Source organism: Rhinolophus hipposideros (genome assembly GCF_964194185.1).
Source record: "Rhinolophus hipposideros genome assembly, chromosome: 23".
NCBI lineage: Eukaryota > Metazoa > Chordata > Mammalia > Chiroptera > Rhinolophidae > Rhinolophus > Rhinolophus hipposideros.
In genome coordinates, this window is record NC_138069.1 from 9561323 (window position 1) to 9578290 (window position 16968).

General features: G+C 43.0%; 1 protein-coding gene across 1 annotated transcript in view; it reads left to right on the plus strand.

Moving 5' to 3' along the window:
- LOC308491984 (uncharacterized protein) overlaps positions 1-16968 on the plus strand; it is a gene marked incomplete at its 5' end in the record, with an annotated part of 66732 nt that continues 49764 nt past the window's right edge. Inside the window, 3 exons of the mRNA XM_081036204.1 lie at positions 1-21; positions 110-590; positions 13548-13664. Of these exons, the coding sequence (XP_080892330.1) occupies positions 1-21; positions 110-590; positions 13548-13664 (619 nt within the window). The remainder of the gene's footprint in view (positions 22-109; positions 591-13547; positions 13665-16968) is intronic.

Sequence of the window (16968 nt, forward strand, 5' to 3'; positions counted from 1 at the left end):
ATGAGGCTGTTAGAAGCGCTGGTGCGCAGTTTGGCAGAAGGACCGGCGCCCGTGCCTGCGCTTGGGAGGCAGGCTGACCCCTGGGGTCTGCGAGCCAAACCCGCCCCAGGTCGCTCAGCACTTCCAACCGGTACCCCTCAGAGGCTCGTTCCCCGCGGCCAGGCCAGAACCCCACGAAGAGGCTCCAGCAGGCAGGGCCCGGGCAAGCATCCCGGCACACGGAGGCGTGCGGGCCTGGCCGCTTGCTGTCTGGCCGCCCAGCCCGCTGCCCAGCCCGGGCCTCTCGCGTGGACGGGGCTCCGGCACCAGCACGGCTCGGCCGGCCCCGCGCAGCCCCGAGCCCCCGCCTCTGGCTGCCGGCCCGCGCGCGGGGCTCCCTGCGCGCTCCGGCCCGGGCCCGCCTCTCGGCGGTTTTCGCTTTCGCTTTCCTGCCGATATAGTTGAGGAAAATGAAAGTGGCCGTGGCCAGGCCTGGCGAAGCTGCCGTCGGGGCGAGGGGCGCAGAGTGCGGCGGCGGCGGGCCCGGAGCCCGGAGCCCGGAGCCCGGAGCCCGGAGCCCGGAGCCCCGGCCGCAGCCAGCGCCGGGCGAGGTGAGCGCAGCCCCTCCGCGGCCGCCTCGCGGGCTCCTCCTTGCGGACCGGCGGGCGGGGCGCCAGGCGGCCTTCGGCGCGGGCCGGCGGGCCGGGGTTCTGCCTCGGGGCTGGAAGGGCCTGAAACGCGGCCGGCTGGGGTTCGCAGGGCTCGGAGCCTCCCGGCCCGCTGGAAGGCCTGGCGGAGAGCCGACGAACGTGCCAAAGCTCTGGCCTCCTGAGGTCGAGGTGGGACCGTGGCAAGTCAGCCACCGCTCCCATCACACGTTCCCTTTTTGTAGAACCCCTTTTCCCCAACCCGGTTTTCATACAATCGAAGTGGGATGGATGGATGCAGAGTGCCTCACCTGAGCTCAGTGGGGAAGAAGGAGCTCCTCATTTACCATTCTTACCTATCAGACCCCTCCTCCCCCCCACCGGGCCCCATCCCTCGTGTAGTTTGGCTTTCTGCTGTTTTTAAGATCTGGTGCACTTGGGCGCCCCTGCGGGGCCCTCCGTGCGTCTGGCAGCTCCCCGCTCTTTGTTGCAGGCTTGGAGAGCAGCTAGGCCAGGATGCAGCCTCTCCCCGAGGCCCTGCCCGTGTGAAGACTCACTCTGCAGGACCCCAACCCTCAAGGCTGGCAGAAATGGCCAGGCATGTGTGCATTCTGGGACCCAGTCTTTCCCAGACCAGGGAACTTTGTGTCCACTGCGTCCGCCAGCAGAAGGGTGAAAGATGAGCGCCCCGATCTTTGCCCTTGGTCCAATCTACCGAGCTCCTTCGTGGTATGCGAGAATTGGGCGTCACCTCAAGGCTGTGGAGACAGCCCCTGCCCTTGGGGTGTTACCCACACCCTGGCAAGAGAAGATGTATGCCAGTTGCCCACAAGACCAGTTGTGTGGAACAAGCATACGGGAGAGGAGGCACTAAGTGTTAAAAGTGACGAAATCTGCAAACACTTGACTTAATTTGAGTGATGGCTGTTTTTGTAGCCAATACCAAGAACCCTCTTCTACTCAACTTTTGTCTCAAAAGAAAGGAATTCAGCCAAATCACATGGATCTGATCATAACACCCATTACTGAAACAAAACTGGAATGATCTTAACTTTGAAAATAGCCATCTGAATTTGACAAAAGATGACTCAACGCCTTAATTTTTAAAACATGGAGTCCCCGCTCTGTCCCGCCCCAGAAGGGTGGTGAGTATTCATTGCTTTTAGAAAATACTGCCTTTAATCATGAGCCACAAAATCAGATTCTTTGCTTTTGTGACTAACCTTCACTGAGCTATTCCTTCCCCCCTCCCTCCCCCGCCTCAGAGTTGCCTAATGTCCTTCTCTCTCCCTCTGTTAACTACATTTAAACTGTCATGATGGTTCTCTCCCTTTCTCCTTGAGGGGGACCAACATTTGCCACGCCACCAAAATACACCTTTTGGGACATTGATGTTAAGCGGGTTATTTTTAAGAAACAAAAGACTCAGAAAGAACCTTTTTAAAATTTTTTTTTATTGGGAATATTAGGGAACAGTGTGTTTTTCCAGGACCCATCAGCTCCAAGTCAAGTCATTGTTTTCAATCTAGTTGTGGAGGGCCCAGCTCACTGGCCCATGTGGGAATTGAACCCGTGACCTGGGTGTTATGAGCACTGTGCTCTAACCAACTGAGCCAACCGGCAGCCCCAGAAAGAAACTTTGACCCTTGCTTGCCTAAAGGAATTCAGAAAAAACCTGCTTCAGGAAGGGAACATTGAATATTCACCTAAGTATATTCACCTTAGCATAGGAATTAAGCGTGGCAGACGGAGAGATCTGGCAAAGCCTGTTTGCTGGACTCCCATTGTTTCTGGGTGGCCCAGTAAGAATTTGTTTACTGCAGGTTTGCTCTTTCTCATCTACCTGTGAATTGCCTACTTTCCTTTTGAAATTCTAGACCCCTGCCTCCCTTTCCTTAGTCCAGAATGGCATATAAGCCTCAACTGCCCAATGTGCTTCATGTCTCATATTCTTATGGAACCCCCATACGTAATAGATTTGGACATTTTCTCCTGTTAATCTGTCTCATGTTAATTTGATTATTAATCCAGTCAGGAGAATTTAGAAAGGTGGGAGGAAAAATTTTTTTACATCCCCATGCTCTTAACCTTCTGTTTGCCGGTAGGAGGGAGGGATGGTGTAGGTGAAACCATCCTCCACATTTTCACCACCCCAGGTTCTTGCTTTCATATCCCTGAAAACTGAATGACTCAGCTGAAGACCAAGCAAGCCCATGTCTTCCCCTTTCTCCTCAACAGCTTTCTTATTCATTGGTTTAGCCACTAGCATATGATGCCCTTTGTTATTACATTTTTCCCTAGAAAGTAATTCCTGGGGTTTTATTTATTTTCCTTAGGATCTCGGGCATGCAGAATTGAATTGCTCATACTCCTTAGTTCGTGGCTCTCTATTATCTTTGATTCATTTAGAGTCACTCTTTCGTTTTGTTTAATTTGTTATTTCCTCCCTTTATCCTCCATTTATCTCTCCTCGCCCTCCTCCCACCCCCATCCCCTGCCCCACAAATTTAGACATATTTGTTTGTTCTTGCAAACTACTTTTCATTAAACTTCTTTAAAAATGTGTTTATTTGAAAGATAGGCATATTTTGCTTTTGTTGTACTTATATAAATAAATAGAAGTGTGCTATAAATCTCATACTGTTTTTGTTTTCCTCAGCATTGTATTTTTGAGTCAAACCACTTTGCTATATGTAAGTCTAGGTCATTATTCCTGGCTGTTGCATAGTTTTCTATCAAAAGTGTACACCACGAGTACTTAACCGTCTCCTGAGAATAGACATTGGGTGGCCTCTTAACTCCTTGCTTCCATAAACAATGCTGCACCAAACATTCTGTCGGTGTCTCCATGTGGTCTCGTGAAAAATTTCTCTGAGATAGACAGATAAATAGATGGTAGATAGATAGATAGATGGTAGATGATAGATAGATAGATAGATAGATAGATAGATAGATAGATAGATAGATATAGGAGATTTCTGGTTCTAGGATATTTGCATGATATCTTTTTCTAAAAATGGCTACTTTGCTGCAGAATGACTTCATCAGTTTCTGCCCACCAGGAGTACATGAAGAGTCCCTTTCCCAACATCTGTCAGCATTTGCTATTATCTAATTTACTAATTTTTGTCAATCTGGTAGATTAAAGCAGTACTCCAATTCTGTTTAATTGAGCATCTCATCATATTGTTTTGCCATTGGTGAATTGCCTCGCTATCTCATTTGCCATTCTTTTCTTTTAGGTTTCTGATATTTTTCTATCTGGTTTGCATTTTACTCCTTATATATTGATGGATGTCCTGAGACATTAAAATGGTAATCCTTTGTTAAATGTAGATGTTGTAAATCTTCCCCTCATCTTGTCACCCATCTATTAACATCATTTGTGGTCTCCTTTTTATTATTCATAGCTTTATTGAGATATAATTTACAAACCATAACATTCACCTGTTTAAAGTATACAATTCAGTGGTTTGCAGTACATTTAGAGAGAGTGTAACTATCACCATAATCTAATTGTAGAACATTTTTATTACTCCGTTAGCAGTCACTCTCCAGTATCCTTCAACATGTCCCTCCCAAGTCCTAGGCAAGCACTAATCTACTTTCTTTTTTTTTTCCCCCAAAGATTTTATTGGGGAAGGGGAACAGGACTTAATTGGGGAACAGTGTGTACTTCCAGGACTTTTTTCCAAGTCAAGTTGTTGTCCTTTCAGTCTTAGTTTTGGAGGGCACAGCTCAGCTCCAGGTCCAGTTGCCATTGCTAGTTGCAGGGGGCACAGCCCACCATCCCTTGCGGGAGTCCAACTGGCAACCTTGTGGTTCAGAGGATTGCACTCCAACCAACTGAGCTCAGTGGCAGCTCAGCTCAAGGTGCCGTGTTCAATCTTTAGTTGCAGGGGGCGCTGCCCACCGTCCCTTGTGACACTCGAGGAATTGAACTGGCAACCTTGTGGTTGAGAGCCCACTGGCCCATGTGGGAATTGAACCGGCAGCCTTCGGAATTAGGAGCATGGAGCTCTAACTGCCTGAGCCAGTGGGCAGGCCTTAATCTACTTTCTGAGTCAATATTCTTGCTTATTTCTAGACGTTTCATATAAATGGGATTACACAATATGTGGTTTGTTGTGACTGGCTTCATCACTTAGCATAATGTTTGGGAGGTTTATCCACATTATAGCATGTATCATATCAGTAGTTTGTTCTTTTTTATTGCCCAATTGTGTTTCATGACATGGATATACAGCATTTTGTTTATTCATTCATTAGTTGATGGACATGTACGTTGTTACTTTTTGGCTATTATGAATAATGCTTCCATAAGCATTCATGCACAAGTTTTTGTGTGAACATATATTTTCATTTCTCTTGAGTATATACCTAGAAGTGGAACTGCTGGATCATGTGGTATCTCTTTTTAAACTTTTAAGGAGCTTCCAGACTGTTTTCCAATGCAGCTGCAACATTTTAAAGTCCTACCAGTAGGGCATGAGGGTTCCAATTTCTCTACATCCTCACCAACACTTGTCTGTCTTTTTGATTATAGCCATCTTAGCAGGCGTGAAATTGTAGCTCATGGTGGTTTTGATTTGCATTTCCCTGATTGTTAATGTTGAACATCTTTTCATGCACTTGCTAGTCCTTTGTATATTTTTTTTAGAGAAATGTTTATTTAGATCTATTTTTTAAATTGGATTGTCATTTATTAATGAGTTGTAAGAATTATTTATATATTCTTGATACATATGCTTTATCAGATCGATGAGTAGCAAATAGTTTCCCCCCTTTCTGTGAGTTTCTTCACTTTCTTGATGGTATTCTTTGAAGCAAAAAATAATTTTGTTGCCATCCAACTGATCAATCTTCTTTTTCATTTTTTGTGCTTTTGGTGTCATTATCTAAAAAACCTTTGCCTAACCCAAGGTCATAGGGAAATCACTCCTATGTTATCATCTAAGAGCTTTATAATTTTAACTCCTATATTTAGGTCTATGGTCTACTTCTTTTTTAAACATAAATCCTTAAATTTTATATAGTTGTGCCCATCATTTTTCTCCTTTTAGTTTGTGGTATTTGTGCTTTATTTAAGAAATCCTTGCCTACCTGAAGATTGTTAAAAAAAAAAAATTCTGTATTTTCTCCTACTGACTTTATTGTTTCTTCTACATTTACATTTTTAATCCGATTGGATTTTATTTTTATTACTATGGCTCTTTTATATATCTTAATATATATTTTTTCGTCTTCTTTTTCAAGCTCTTTTTAGCTTGTCATGGACTTGTTCTCCTGTAAACATTTTAAAATCTGGAAAGTTTGGAAAGTTTGCAAAAAGCCCTGAAATTTTGATTGGAATTTAATTGAAATCATAGATTGATCTGGGAAAAACTGATACCTTTCAATGTCAAGTTATCTCACCCATGAATTTGGTCTATCTCTGCATTTATTCATGCTTTCTTTTATGTAGTTTAATCGAGTTTTAAAAAATTTCTCCACAGGGCTCTTTTGCATTCTTTGTTAAGATAATTCCTAGATTCAATAATATTACTATTTTGTTACATTGTTGCCTGTTACTCTGTTTCACATTTTCTGGCTCTCTTTTTGGATGAGGGTTTGTTACTACTGGTGTGGAGGAATGCAATTGATTGTTTCTAGGTTGGGCTCATATCCAGCTACCTTTCTGAATTCTTATCCATTCTAGTAGTTTTTCTGTGGATTCCCTTGAAAGTTCTATATAAATAATTATACTAGTTGCAAACACGGACAACTTGTCTCTTTCCTTTCAATTTTATATTTGTTTTCCTTTTAATATCTCCTCATAGTAGCTACTGTCTCTATAATTCTATCACGTGATAGTGGTGGAAGCAGGCATCCTTGTTTTGTTCCATTCCTTGAAGAGAATAGCTTATTAAGTATGACGTTAGTTATATGTTTTATATGTTTGTAGATGGTAGCCTTTATCAAGTAAAGGAAGTCCCTTTTTTTAGGATCTGAGATACCAGGGAAAATAAATAGAATCCCATGTATGACTTTCTAATGAAAAATTTAATAGCAAAATGTGGTGGCTAAACCAATGAGTAATCAAGTTATGAAGAAAAGGTGGTGGGGAAGATGGGGGTTTAGTATCCTAATTCTACTTTTCTAAGAGTTTCTTTTTAAATTATTTTTTTAAATTATGAATTAGTCATTGAACTGTGTCAAATGTTCTTTCCTACCTGGTGAGATGCTCATGTGATTCACCCACCCCAATTTTCCACGCATTATTAGGGTATATAATGTTAGCTATTGTAACAACTTCAACATTTCAATGGCTTAAATCAATACAGCTATTTATTTATCACTCATGACACAGTCCAAGTGTGTTGATGAGGTAGTGGGATTTTCTTCACTTAGTCGTTCAGGAACCCAGGCTCTTTCTAGCCAGTTGCTTCCCCATCTGCTGGGACCTGAGTACTTCAACAAATCCTCTATGTTGGCCTCTATGAGATGGCAAATATCACTTCTACTGGCAGTCTGTGGGCAAGGACTAACCACATGGTCCCATTTAATTGTAAGGAGGTTGAGAAGTGTAATGGTGTTCTCAGGAGTCAAAGCATAACAGACAGATGGTGAGCAGTGTTAACCTTTTCCATAATGCATTCATGTAGTGATATATGTGTACACTGAAAGAGTCTCTGACTTTGAACTATTTTTTATTACATTATCATAATGTATTTTCAATACATATTTGGATTTGATTAGGTAATATTTTATTTAGGTGTTTTCCACCCATGTTTGTAAGTGAAACTGGCTTGTATTTTTCATTTTTTGAACAGTTCATATTCCAAATTTCAAAATTATAGAAACCTTAAGTTGGGCAATGTTTTCTCTTTTTTATTCTTTTTTTTATTTTCTTAAGCAACATATTTAAGATAGAGATTAGATTGTCTGTACCTTGGAAGTTGGTAAAATGCACTTGTAGAATCTTCTGGACCTGAGACTTTATGGGAAAAAGTTTTAAAAATGATTTAATTTTCTTAAATTCACATTTTCTATCATTTTGTGCCAATTTTGGCAATTTTTCTACAAATTTATTATTCCATCTACGTTTTCAAAATGTATTGTCATATAGTTATTTATATGATTCTTTTATAAGTTTAAAAATGTCTGCTATGTTTGTAATTTCCTCTTTTCTGTCATCCCTCCCACCCCCCATTTTCTGTCAGTTATCCTTGATCCGTTTCCCTGGAGGTTTGTCTATTTTCAAAGAAACACTTTGGGTTTTGTTAGCCACCTTTATTTTTTGTTCTCTATATTATATCTCTATATAATCTATTTCATTGATTCTGCCCTTATATTTATTAAATTTCACCTTGTTTTTCTGGTTACGTGCCACTTATAATAGATTCAAACTAGACACTCATAAAGTGAGATAGGAAAGTTCATTCTTGTATCCTATATTCCCACTCTATAGGCAACCATAGTTACCAAACTGGTGTGTTTTTCTGGGTCCTTTTCTCTGCTTATGCATTTTCCTACAATTTTCTAAACTATGTAAGGCATGACCCTTTTTCTGTGGTGTATACATATACACACACATCTATTAAAATGGAATATCATAATTCATTTATCTATTTTCCATTACTGGGCATTTAAATTCTTGGATTTTTGATAGTGAAATTTAATTCATTCATAAAATTTATTTTGATCACTGATAAATATAGCCTTATTTTTGCCATTTTGTTTTCCCATATATTTATCATGAATTCTTCTTTTTTTCTTTTTTTCTTATGATGTTTTCTGGATTCATCAAGGTGTCTTTGTTCCCATTCCTTCTTTCCTTCCTTTTTATTTAGTGACTTGGAATTCTGTAGCCTAGTAGGAGCCCTCATTAAGTTCTTAAGCACAAATAGACTTATATTTTCCCATAAATGCCAAAAATTAATCTGAATCTCTAACCTCCTTCCAAACTTAAGAAACTTTTAGCATGTTTTTAATTATCTTCTCTTCCCTCAACTTTCCCCCACGGGCACATGCACACATGGGTATCTGCCTAGGAATTATTGAAATAATCTGAAAGCTTCCTTTTGTTATTAATTCTTCATGCTTCAAAATACAGTCTTCTTTTTCTATTTTAGAAATCTTTTTTCCCCTTAACCTTTTATTAGAACCAGCAGACCTGTGTAGGAAGACGAGACACATGGCACTCTGATTCATGACTCTGCCTGGGTGGTTAACAAACAGGCGATGTTCCTTGAATGTCAGTAGACTTTGAAGATTTGGGGAACTTTGTAGAGAACCTAGGATGACTTGGCTAAATACCTTTCTTCTACTTTAGAAATCTTTTCTTAACAATTGCATTAATCTATAACCTATTTGTGCAATTGCCTATCACACCAGGATCAGAAGGCTTAAACATGTGTTTCTTTTAGAGTTTTTATTGACTTACTGAAAATTTGTAGTGATTTGTGTCTCATGAGTAATGCTTCCCTGGGTCTCTGATTTCTCAAAAGTATACTTTGGAATCCATGCTATTCTGATCCTCATTTGACCTTTGCTGGCACAAAAACATCCTGAAATATTTGCAAATGCTACAGTCACTTCCTCATGTTTTACTGAGTTTACTTTAGCTTGGTTAAACCAAGTGCAATGTCAGTTTGTATAAACTTACCACTAACTGAAGGTTCATATAATGGCCCTGCCTCAGGGTCAGAAATTGGCTAGAGAAGTATGAAAATAGCTTTGAAAATTCAGCTGCTGAATATCTTACAATAAAAAGCTTAACATTTTAACATTTTTGTTTATCCTTAGCATTTGAGGGTGAAGTAAAATGGGCACTCTCGTAGTAAAACTATGGTCATACTAACTTGGCTGGTGTTTACCAAAAGCTTTTTAAAGTGTCTATACCTTTTATCCCAGTAATTCTACTTCCCGGAGTATATGTAAGACACGCTTCCCATGTGAGGTTATTTCAGCTGGTTCAGGGTAATTGTAGGTGGAGCACATTTGCGACATTGTTTAACCTTGACTCACGGTGGAGAGAAGTTCTTCTCCTGCTCAATTCCTTTTCAGCCTTCTGATCAAGGGAAGCAGAAAAATCTCATCTTGGTGCTACTATGTCTTTAACACCCCTCTAAACCTTCCTAATCTCCCTTTTGATATAAAAGAATGAGCCAAGGGATATTATCATGTGATTCAACTATATTTATAGTGTCTCAACTATATTTTCACCACGCTCTCTTGTTTTCCTTTACTTTAGCTTTTCCTTTACTTTTACTTTAACTCTTGTATTTATTTTTACAGTTGCCTTCATTTATGACATATAATGCTGATTTTCTATTTACAATAGTAAATAAGGTTTGCTTTTAAAACACCTTTACGTACGGGCAAAAATGAGTTGATTTAAAGGGAAATGTTAAGTATGGTACAGACGGGATATAATTATGACGAGGTCGTAATGGTGATGACTGAAGTGTAATGGTGATGACTGAAGTGTACAAAACCTGACCCTAGGGAATTACCAGAACTTCAGACACAGATTTGAAATTGGGGCATTCTTATATATGAGGCTGTTCCTCCCAGTGTGACTTCTGCTGTCATAAAGTTAGAAACCACCCACTTGTCCAACAATAAGGAATTGGTTAAGCGATTTTGATACCTTTTTATTTTGGAATACTGCCAACTATTAAAAAAGTACATTTAATCACATGGAAAAATTATATACTGATAGATAAAACAAAGCTGGTTGTAAAAGAAAGTCTACACAATATCCTAATATTGGTAAAAAGAAAGTATGGATATTGATGTCGATATAGAGATACTCACGCATGCACACTTGCACACACACACACACTAAAATTATTGGAAAAAAGATTGGAAGAAAATATTTTCAAATGAATTATCTCTGGATGGTTGGGACTACAGGAGATTTTTGTGTTTTCCAATAGTAAACATATGTTACTTTTGTCACCAGAAAAATAATATGTATATACATTTTTTTTTTAAGATTTTTTTTTTTATTGGGGAAGGGTACAGGACTTTATTGGGGAACAGTATGTACTTCCAGGACTTTTTTCCAAGTCAAGTTGTTGTCCTTTCAGTCTTAGTTGTGGAGGGCGCAGCTCAGCTCCAGGTCCAGTTGCCGTTGCTAGTTGCAGGGAGCACAGCCCACCATCCCTTGTGGGAGTCCAACCGGCAACCTTGTGGTTGAGAGAACACGCTCCAACCAACTGAGCCATCCGGGAACTCAGCGGCAACTCAGCTCAAGGTGCCGTGTTCAATCTTAGTTGTAGGGGACGCTGCCCACCATCCCTTGCGGGACTCGAGGAATTGAACTGGCAACCTTGTGGTTGAGAGCCCACTGGCCCATGTGGGAATCGAACTGGCAGCCTTCGGAGTTAGGAGCACGGAGCTCTAACCGCCTGAGCCACCGGGCTGGCCCTACATACATATTTTTTACTTAACCTGTTCCAACCCTAATAGGACCACATAGTATTTTGCCATCTGCAGGCATTCTGGGTCCTTATGTGCTCCTAGAATCCAGTTAGGTTTGAGGCTTTTGCAAAGCCACTTGGGTGTGGGTTAGGGGAGTAGTGCCCCAAAAGTTCCTTGTCACCCTTTAGGACACTCCACAGCACTTGGTCTTGGTGGCTGTATATTTACACTTTTGGAGTAAAATAGGGAGAATATATCTAAAAATTCTTTGGAATTATTTTTATTGTCGTTTCTTCTCAACAGCCCTATTAGGCAGGACCAAATAAGGATCCCACTTTCTCAGTAGATCCGTATGATTAGATAAGAATAGAGTAGATGCTGAGAGGGGGTCTCCTAGTTTTTCATTTATTCTCTTTCTTTAATTTCTGCATTATTCTACTGACAATGAAATTTCTACATGTTGGGTATAATTGTGGTTATGCGTCACTTGGGTTGGAGATATGTGTATTTAAATGTGGATGCCTCATTTCTAGAATTACGAAATCTCTTTGTTTGGAACAAAAAAATGTTCACTGCAAGGCCTAATGCTTGGCAGAAACGATTGCTACCTTTTGCCTAGTACAAATTCCCTGGCTGTTACTTCTTAGAGCTTGTTCCTGGAAACCTCTGGACTGCTTTGTGGGAATGGGTTTGGCAGGTCCTTGTGAAGTGAGTAGAGGAGTGGTCTTACAGCCCTGGTGCGAGCTTCCTCCTTCTACAAAGGATGCTGGGCTCTGCCCAGGGGGAGCCAGCCAGACCCTGAGCCTGAAAGAGGCCTGCTGTGGCATTCCACTAATATCTGCCAGGTTGCAGCAGGAACTTTCACTGGCTGACTCCTCCCCTCCTGGGGTCCTTCAAATCCTCTCCACGCCCACGGTGGCCACCGCTGTTGTTCAAGCTCTCACATCTCTTGCCTGGATAACACAAAGACCGCTGACTGGCCCCTGCCTCCCGTCCCCTTCCCTGTAGTCTGTTAATTCACAGATGCTAGTGTATGATCAGTCTCCTATTGCTGCTGTAACAAATTACCACAAAGAAGGCTTTTCTGGCTTCTAGAGGCTTCTTGCATTCTTTGGCTCATGGCTGCTTCCTCATCTTTAAAACCAACAAGCCTTTCTCACACTGCATCCATCTGGTACTCTGCTGTAGTCAAATCTCCCTCTGCCTTCCTCCCTCCTAAAGACACTTGTGAGTACATTGGCCTCACCTGGATAATCTCATCTGAAGATCTTTAATTTAATCATATCTGCAAAGTCCATAGGCACAGCTCCCAGGGATTCAGACATCAACATCTTAGGAGGGGCCATTATTCAGCTGGCCACATAGTGCAATCTTTTAAAACCACTCACATCCAGCCACACCCCTCTTCTGCCTAAGACCCTTGTGTGGTGCTTCAGTTAGCAGAGGATAAAGACTTCCGGTGGCTGGGATTGCCTCACAAGGAAGGGCTGCCCACACCCCTTCTCCACCTCCTCCTGCCTCCTCTCTCCCCATTCCATCTCTGGCTTACTGTTCATGATTCAGCCTTTGCACACAGTGTGCTTTTTGCTAAGGATACTTCCCCCCCGCACGCCATCCCAGGCCTTCCTGAGGCTCCACACAAAGTCAGGCGTTCCTGGGATGACCTCAGAGGGATCTGCGCCATTCTGCTATGACAAATACTACAGCTTAACAGCTTTGCATTTATTTAGGGGATCATCTGATTGATATGTGCTCTGCTATGTAAGTACAGGCAGGCAGAGACCATGTCTGTATTTCACCCGTCATTGCATCCTAGCCCAATGCTTGGCTTGCGGTAGGTGGTTAGTAAGTACTTGGGAAACCTGGGAACAAATGAATAATTGAATAATATTAACAGTATTGTCATCACTCTCTATCGCCTTTATCCTGCTTTTTCTCTGCACAGCATTTATCATCTCTTCTGGTGTCTCCTCCCTCCACCAAATGGAAGCTCCATGAGAGCAGGGACTTGTGGGCTCTTGTGGGCTCATGTCCCTATTCCCAGGTCTTAGAGGCAGTTGATAAATACGTCAGTAATGAATGGTCTGTATGATGCTCACAATCTCCCAGTTTCATACCTGACCCCTCTTTGAAATCAGGTGTTAGCAAGTTCTTCCTTTTGATGATCCAACCTAACTCAATCATCAGGAAAAGAGGCAGAGACCTAAAATATTCACCTGTTCCTGTGAGGATTAACTGAGTTCACAAATGTTAGAGTAAATAAGTGTCTGGCACATGGTGAGTCTGGTGTAAGAGTTTCCTGCAGTTGTTCAGAAATACTTGAGCCCTTGCCCGTTTAGAATTTTTACTGACTATGCCTGTCGCAGCTCTGTGGTGGAATCCCAAACACAGAACTGAGTTCTCCTGACTCTTCCACCCAGGTCTCACAGCTGCCTGAGAACAAGCCCAGGCTTCTGGGCTTCAGGTGGGCGATTTGAGCCATAATTGTGCTTTTCCTCGTTTTGCCTGCAGGTGGCAGCACGGCCTGGACTTCTCTGCACTGCAGGCAGGCCCGGGGGCTGGACGGCAGGGAATCAAGAAAATGGACTCCCTTCTCCTGGGGACCTGAATGCCAGCCACCAGCCAAGGGTGAGTTTAGAGCTTGACCACAGTTTTCCTCTTATTTGTTCCACATTATTATGATTTTTTAATGTAGGAATTGGTGTACATCACACGTGTTGGGTTTTGAGATAATTTGTTGATTTTCAGTTTGTTTACAAGAACAAAAAACAAGAGTGTTTACTAGAATGTTGCCGAGGGGATCAGGACAGTGGGGCGATCCTCTGCACTGTGAGTGTGGTGTCCCTACTGGTCTGCGCCTTGGGCCTGTCCCCTGTGTCATCCAGGGAGGCGGTACTCACGCACAACAGTTCCTTTTAATTCAACAACTATGTGGTAAGCGGGAAAAGTGAAGTGTTCTTTTCAGGGACCTTGGGGTCCTTCTTCCACTTGCTCATGGGGTGGACTGTTCGTGTTGTGCCAGAGAGCTGCCTCTGGCCCAGCAGAACCCAGGGTCTGTCTGCTCGCCCAGACCTTGCACCCCCTTGGTGGGCTTCTCCCTCTGCGCCTCCCCTCCTCCCACAGCTGGTGATTTCAAAGCTCCCGCTTATTAATCCCAAAACTCTATCTGTGCTGCAGTCACAGCAGCTGGGTGGGGACTGTTTGTGTTCTATTTTGACCTCATTTGTTAGCTTTGCGCTTAACAGACTTTGCCCTTCTAAGTTTCATATTTGGGCATAAAGGTACTTTCTGTCCTTAATGCTAAGGGCAACTACACCACTGCTTGGCGTTCTAACAAGGGGTATAGCGAAGACCTTCCCTGATTTTCAGCACCCGCTAGGTTTGGTGATATCCTTCCCTTAGCTGCACCTCCTTTGGGGCCCTGCCTGACAAGGATTCTGTGACATCTTTCCTCAGTGTCACAAGTCTTTCTCTGTAGGGAACTTGATGATCCCTCATCCTTCAGCTCTACCTGTGCCAGCTCTATCCCGACCTCAGTGTGTCGGCACTATTCTACACAGTTGACATTTCATTCAGTCCCCACAAAAATAGGTGATATTATTCCTTTGTTACAAATATGGAAACCAAGGCTCAGAAATTAAATCACTTCCAAAGCTAAGATGTTGCAAGCTAGGGTGGCAGCCCCAGGGCTCTGTAGCTCTTGCTTCTTCTCAGAAAGTGAGGCTGGCCACTTAGGGGTAGAAGATGAATCACATTTGTTCTTGTAGACCTGAAAAAAAGACAAAGTGAGATTAGTGGAACAAACATACAATCCCCAAACAAACCCCATCTCTAAATTTGCTATCCTAACTTTACATAATAGTATTTTTCTTTCTTACTTTATTTGACCTGAATTGTTGGCACACACTGGTAAAATTTGCCTTTATTACTATTTGCTTCATGTATGTCATTATGTCACTATGTAGCTCAGTTGATGCGAGGTAGTTTTTTTGTTAATTTGAAGGACTTATAACCTCCATGATTGGAAAAGTTTGATTTGAGAAATTTGAAAGGTGCCTAGGAGGTTCAGTGACCTCTTTGAGGACACACACACACACACACACACACACACACACTGATGAACTTGAAGCTCCCTAAACATGACTCTGTCAGCCTAGTTCTGGTAACTGATGTAACCTAAGTCCAAGGTGTTGTCAAAATCAATTATTTTGTAAACCACGTCACTCATAAGTGCCTGCTGATATCTGAATGTTTTAAAACATTGTAGTTAAAGGAGTTTGGGGCAAGGTGGTAGAGTAGGTAATGCTGTACTCGCCTCCTCTCACAACCACATCAAAATTACAACTAAACTACAGAAAAACCGTCGTTGAGAATCGTCTGAAGTCTAGCTGAGCAGAAGCCCTGTAACTAAGGATATACAGAAGAAGCTACATTGAGACTGGTAGGAGGGGCAGAGATGCAGAAGGACTGGTCCCACACCCATGTGTGTCAATTAAAAATCAGGAGGGACTAGGCTGTGGAGGTCCCCCCACCCCGAGGAGTAAGGGGGCCCAGCCCCACATGGTCCCCAGCCCAGGCTTCCAGTGCCAGGAAGAGAAGTCCCCATAACTACTGGCTGTGAAAACCAGTAGAAATTGTGGTTAAGAGAGATGGAGGGCAACTGGAGTCCCATATGCTCCTCTTAAAGGGCTCATGCCAGGACTTGCTGATGAACTCACTCAGCACTGGGGCAGTAGCTGGAAAAGCACCAGGGACATATGGGAACTGTGTCATTTGGCTTCAGGGTGAGGGCTGGACGGGTAGCTCTGTCGGGGCAGGCACCATTTGGTTCCTTTGTTGAGTCCTCCCCGCTGCCAGGGTCCAGACTTAGGCGTCCAATCTATCTGAATCTCCATCAACCTAGCTAAAACTATACACCCTACCCTGGTGATTCCCTGAGATCCCACCCCACTCAACTTGCAGGCCTACTCAAGCCACTTCCAGTGTCTTTCCTGTACAAATGTCCTGTCTTGGTTCGTGCTGTGGACTTTCCTAGAGTCTCTCACAGGCTTACAAGCCCCAAGCAATCAGCATCAGTCCTCAGCATGCTTCATACCTCTTTCTGAACAGCCCTAAGTCCAGCAGTAATGGCAGCCAGCCTCAGTTTGTAGCTCAGCCTCTCCCAAGTACCTTCAAGCTCAAGTGGCACAAGTGGCAACCATCTGCAGATAACTTTGTAGCTTACACCAAGTGGCCCAGGGCAGGACACAGGCAGTGGCTGAAGTTGGCCTGCAACAGAGCCCCTCCCAAGGGGCGCCAGAATCAACACACCTGGTGTCCAGCTTCAGACAACACCCAAACACCACCCAACCACCTCCACAAAAGACACACCCTAAGGGCACACTGGTTAAGCACCAGAGCCCTGCTAAAACAAATCCTACTCCATAGGGTCAGCTCCTGCCCAACAACTCCTCCACTATAGTCACGGCTTGTCCTCACAACCAATCAGCCGGAGGGTCAATTCCTCCCACTGACATGCAAATAGTAACAGAGGCTCAACTACAACAGGAGGGTACACACAACAAGGGTCACACCTGCAGCACCTGGCTCAGGTGACCAGGCAGAATGTGCCACTGGGCCCCACAGCATGGGGAATATAGCCAGTAGTATTGTAATAACTGTGTATGGTGTCAGATGGTTCTGGGCTTATTGGGGTGATCACTTCGTAAGTTATATAAATGTCTAATCATTGTGTTGTACACCTGAAACTAATATAATATTGTATGTCAACTGCAATTGAAAAATAAAATAATAAGAAGAAAGTATATTTTAGTTAAAACTGTAATCAGTGAAAGAAAAGCTGTCCTTTGTCCCAGGGGCACCTTCCTGAGCACTGCTTTGGGGCACTTCTCTGACCACTCAGGACTAATAGCCACAAGGACACGTTAACTGT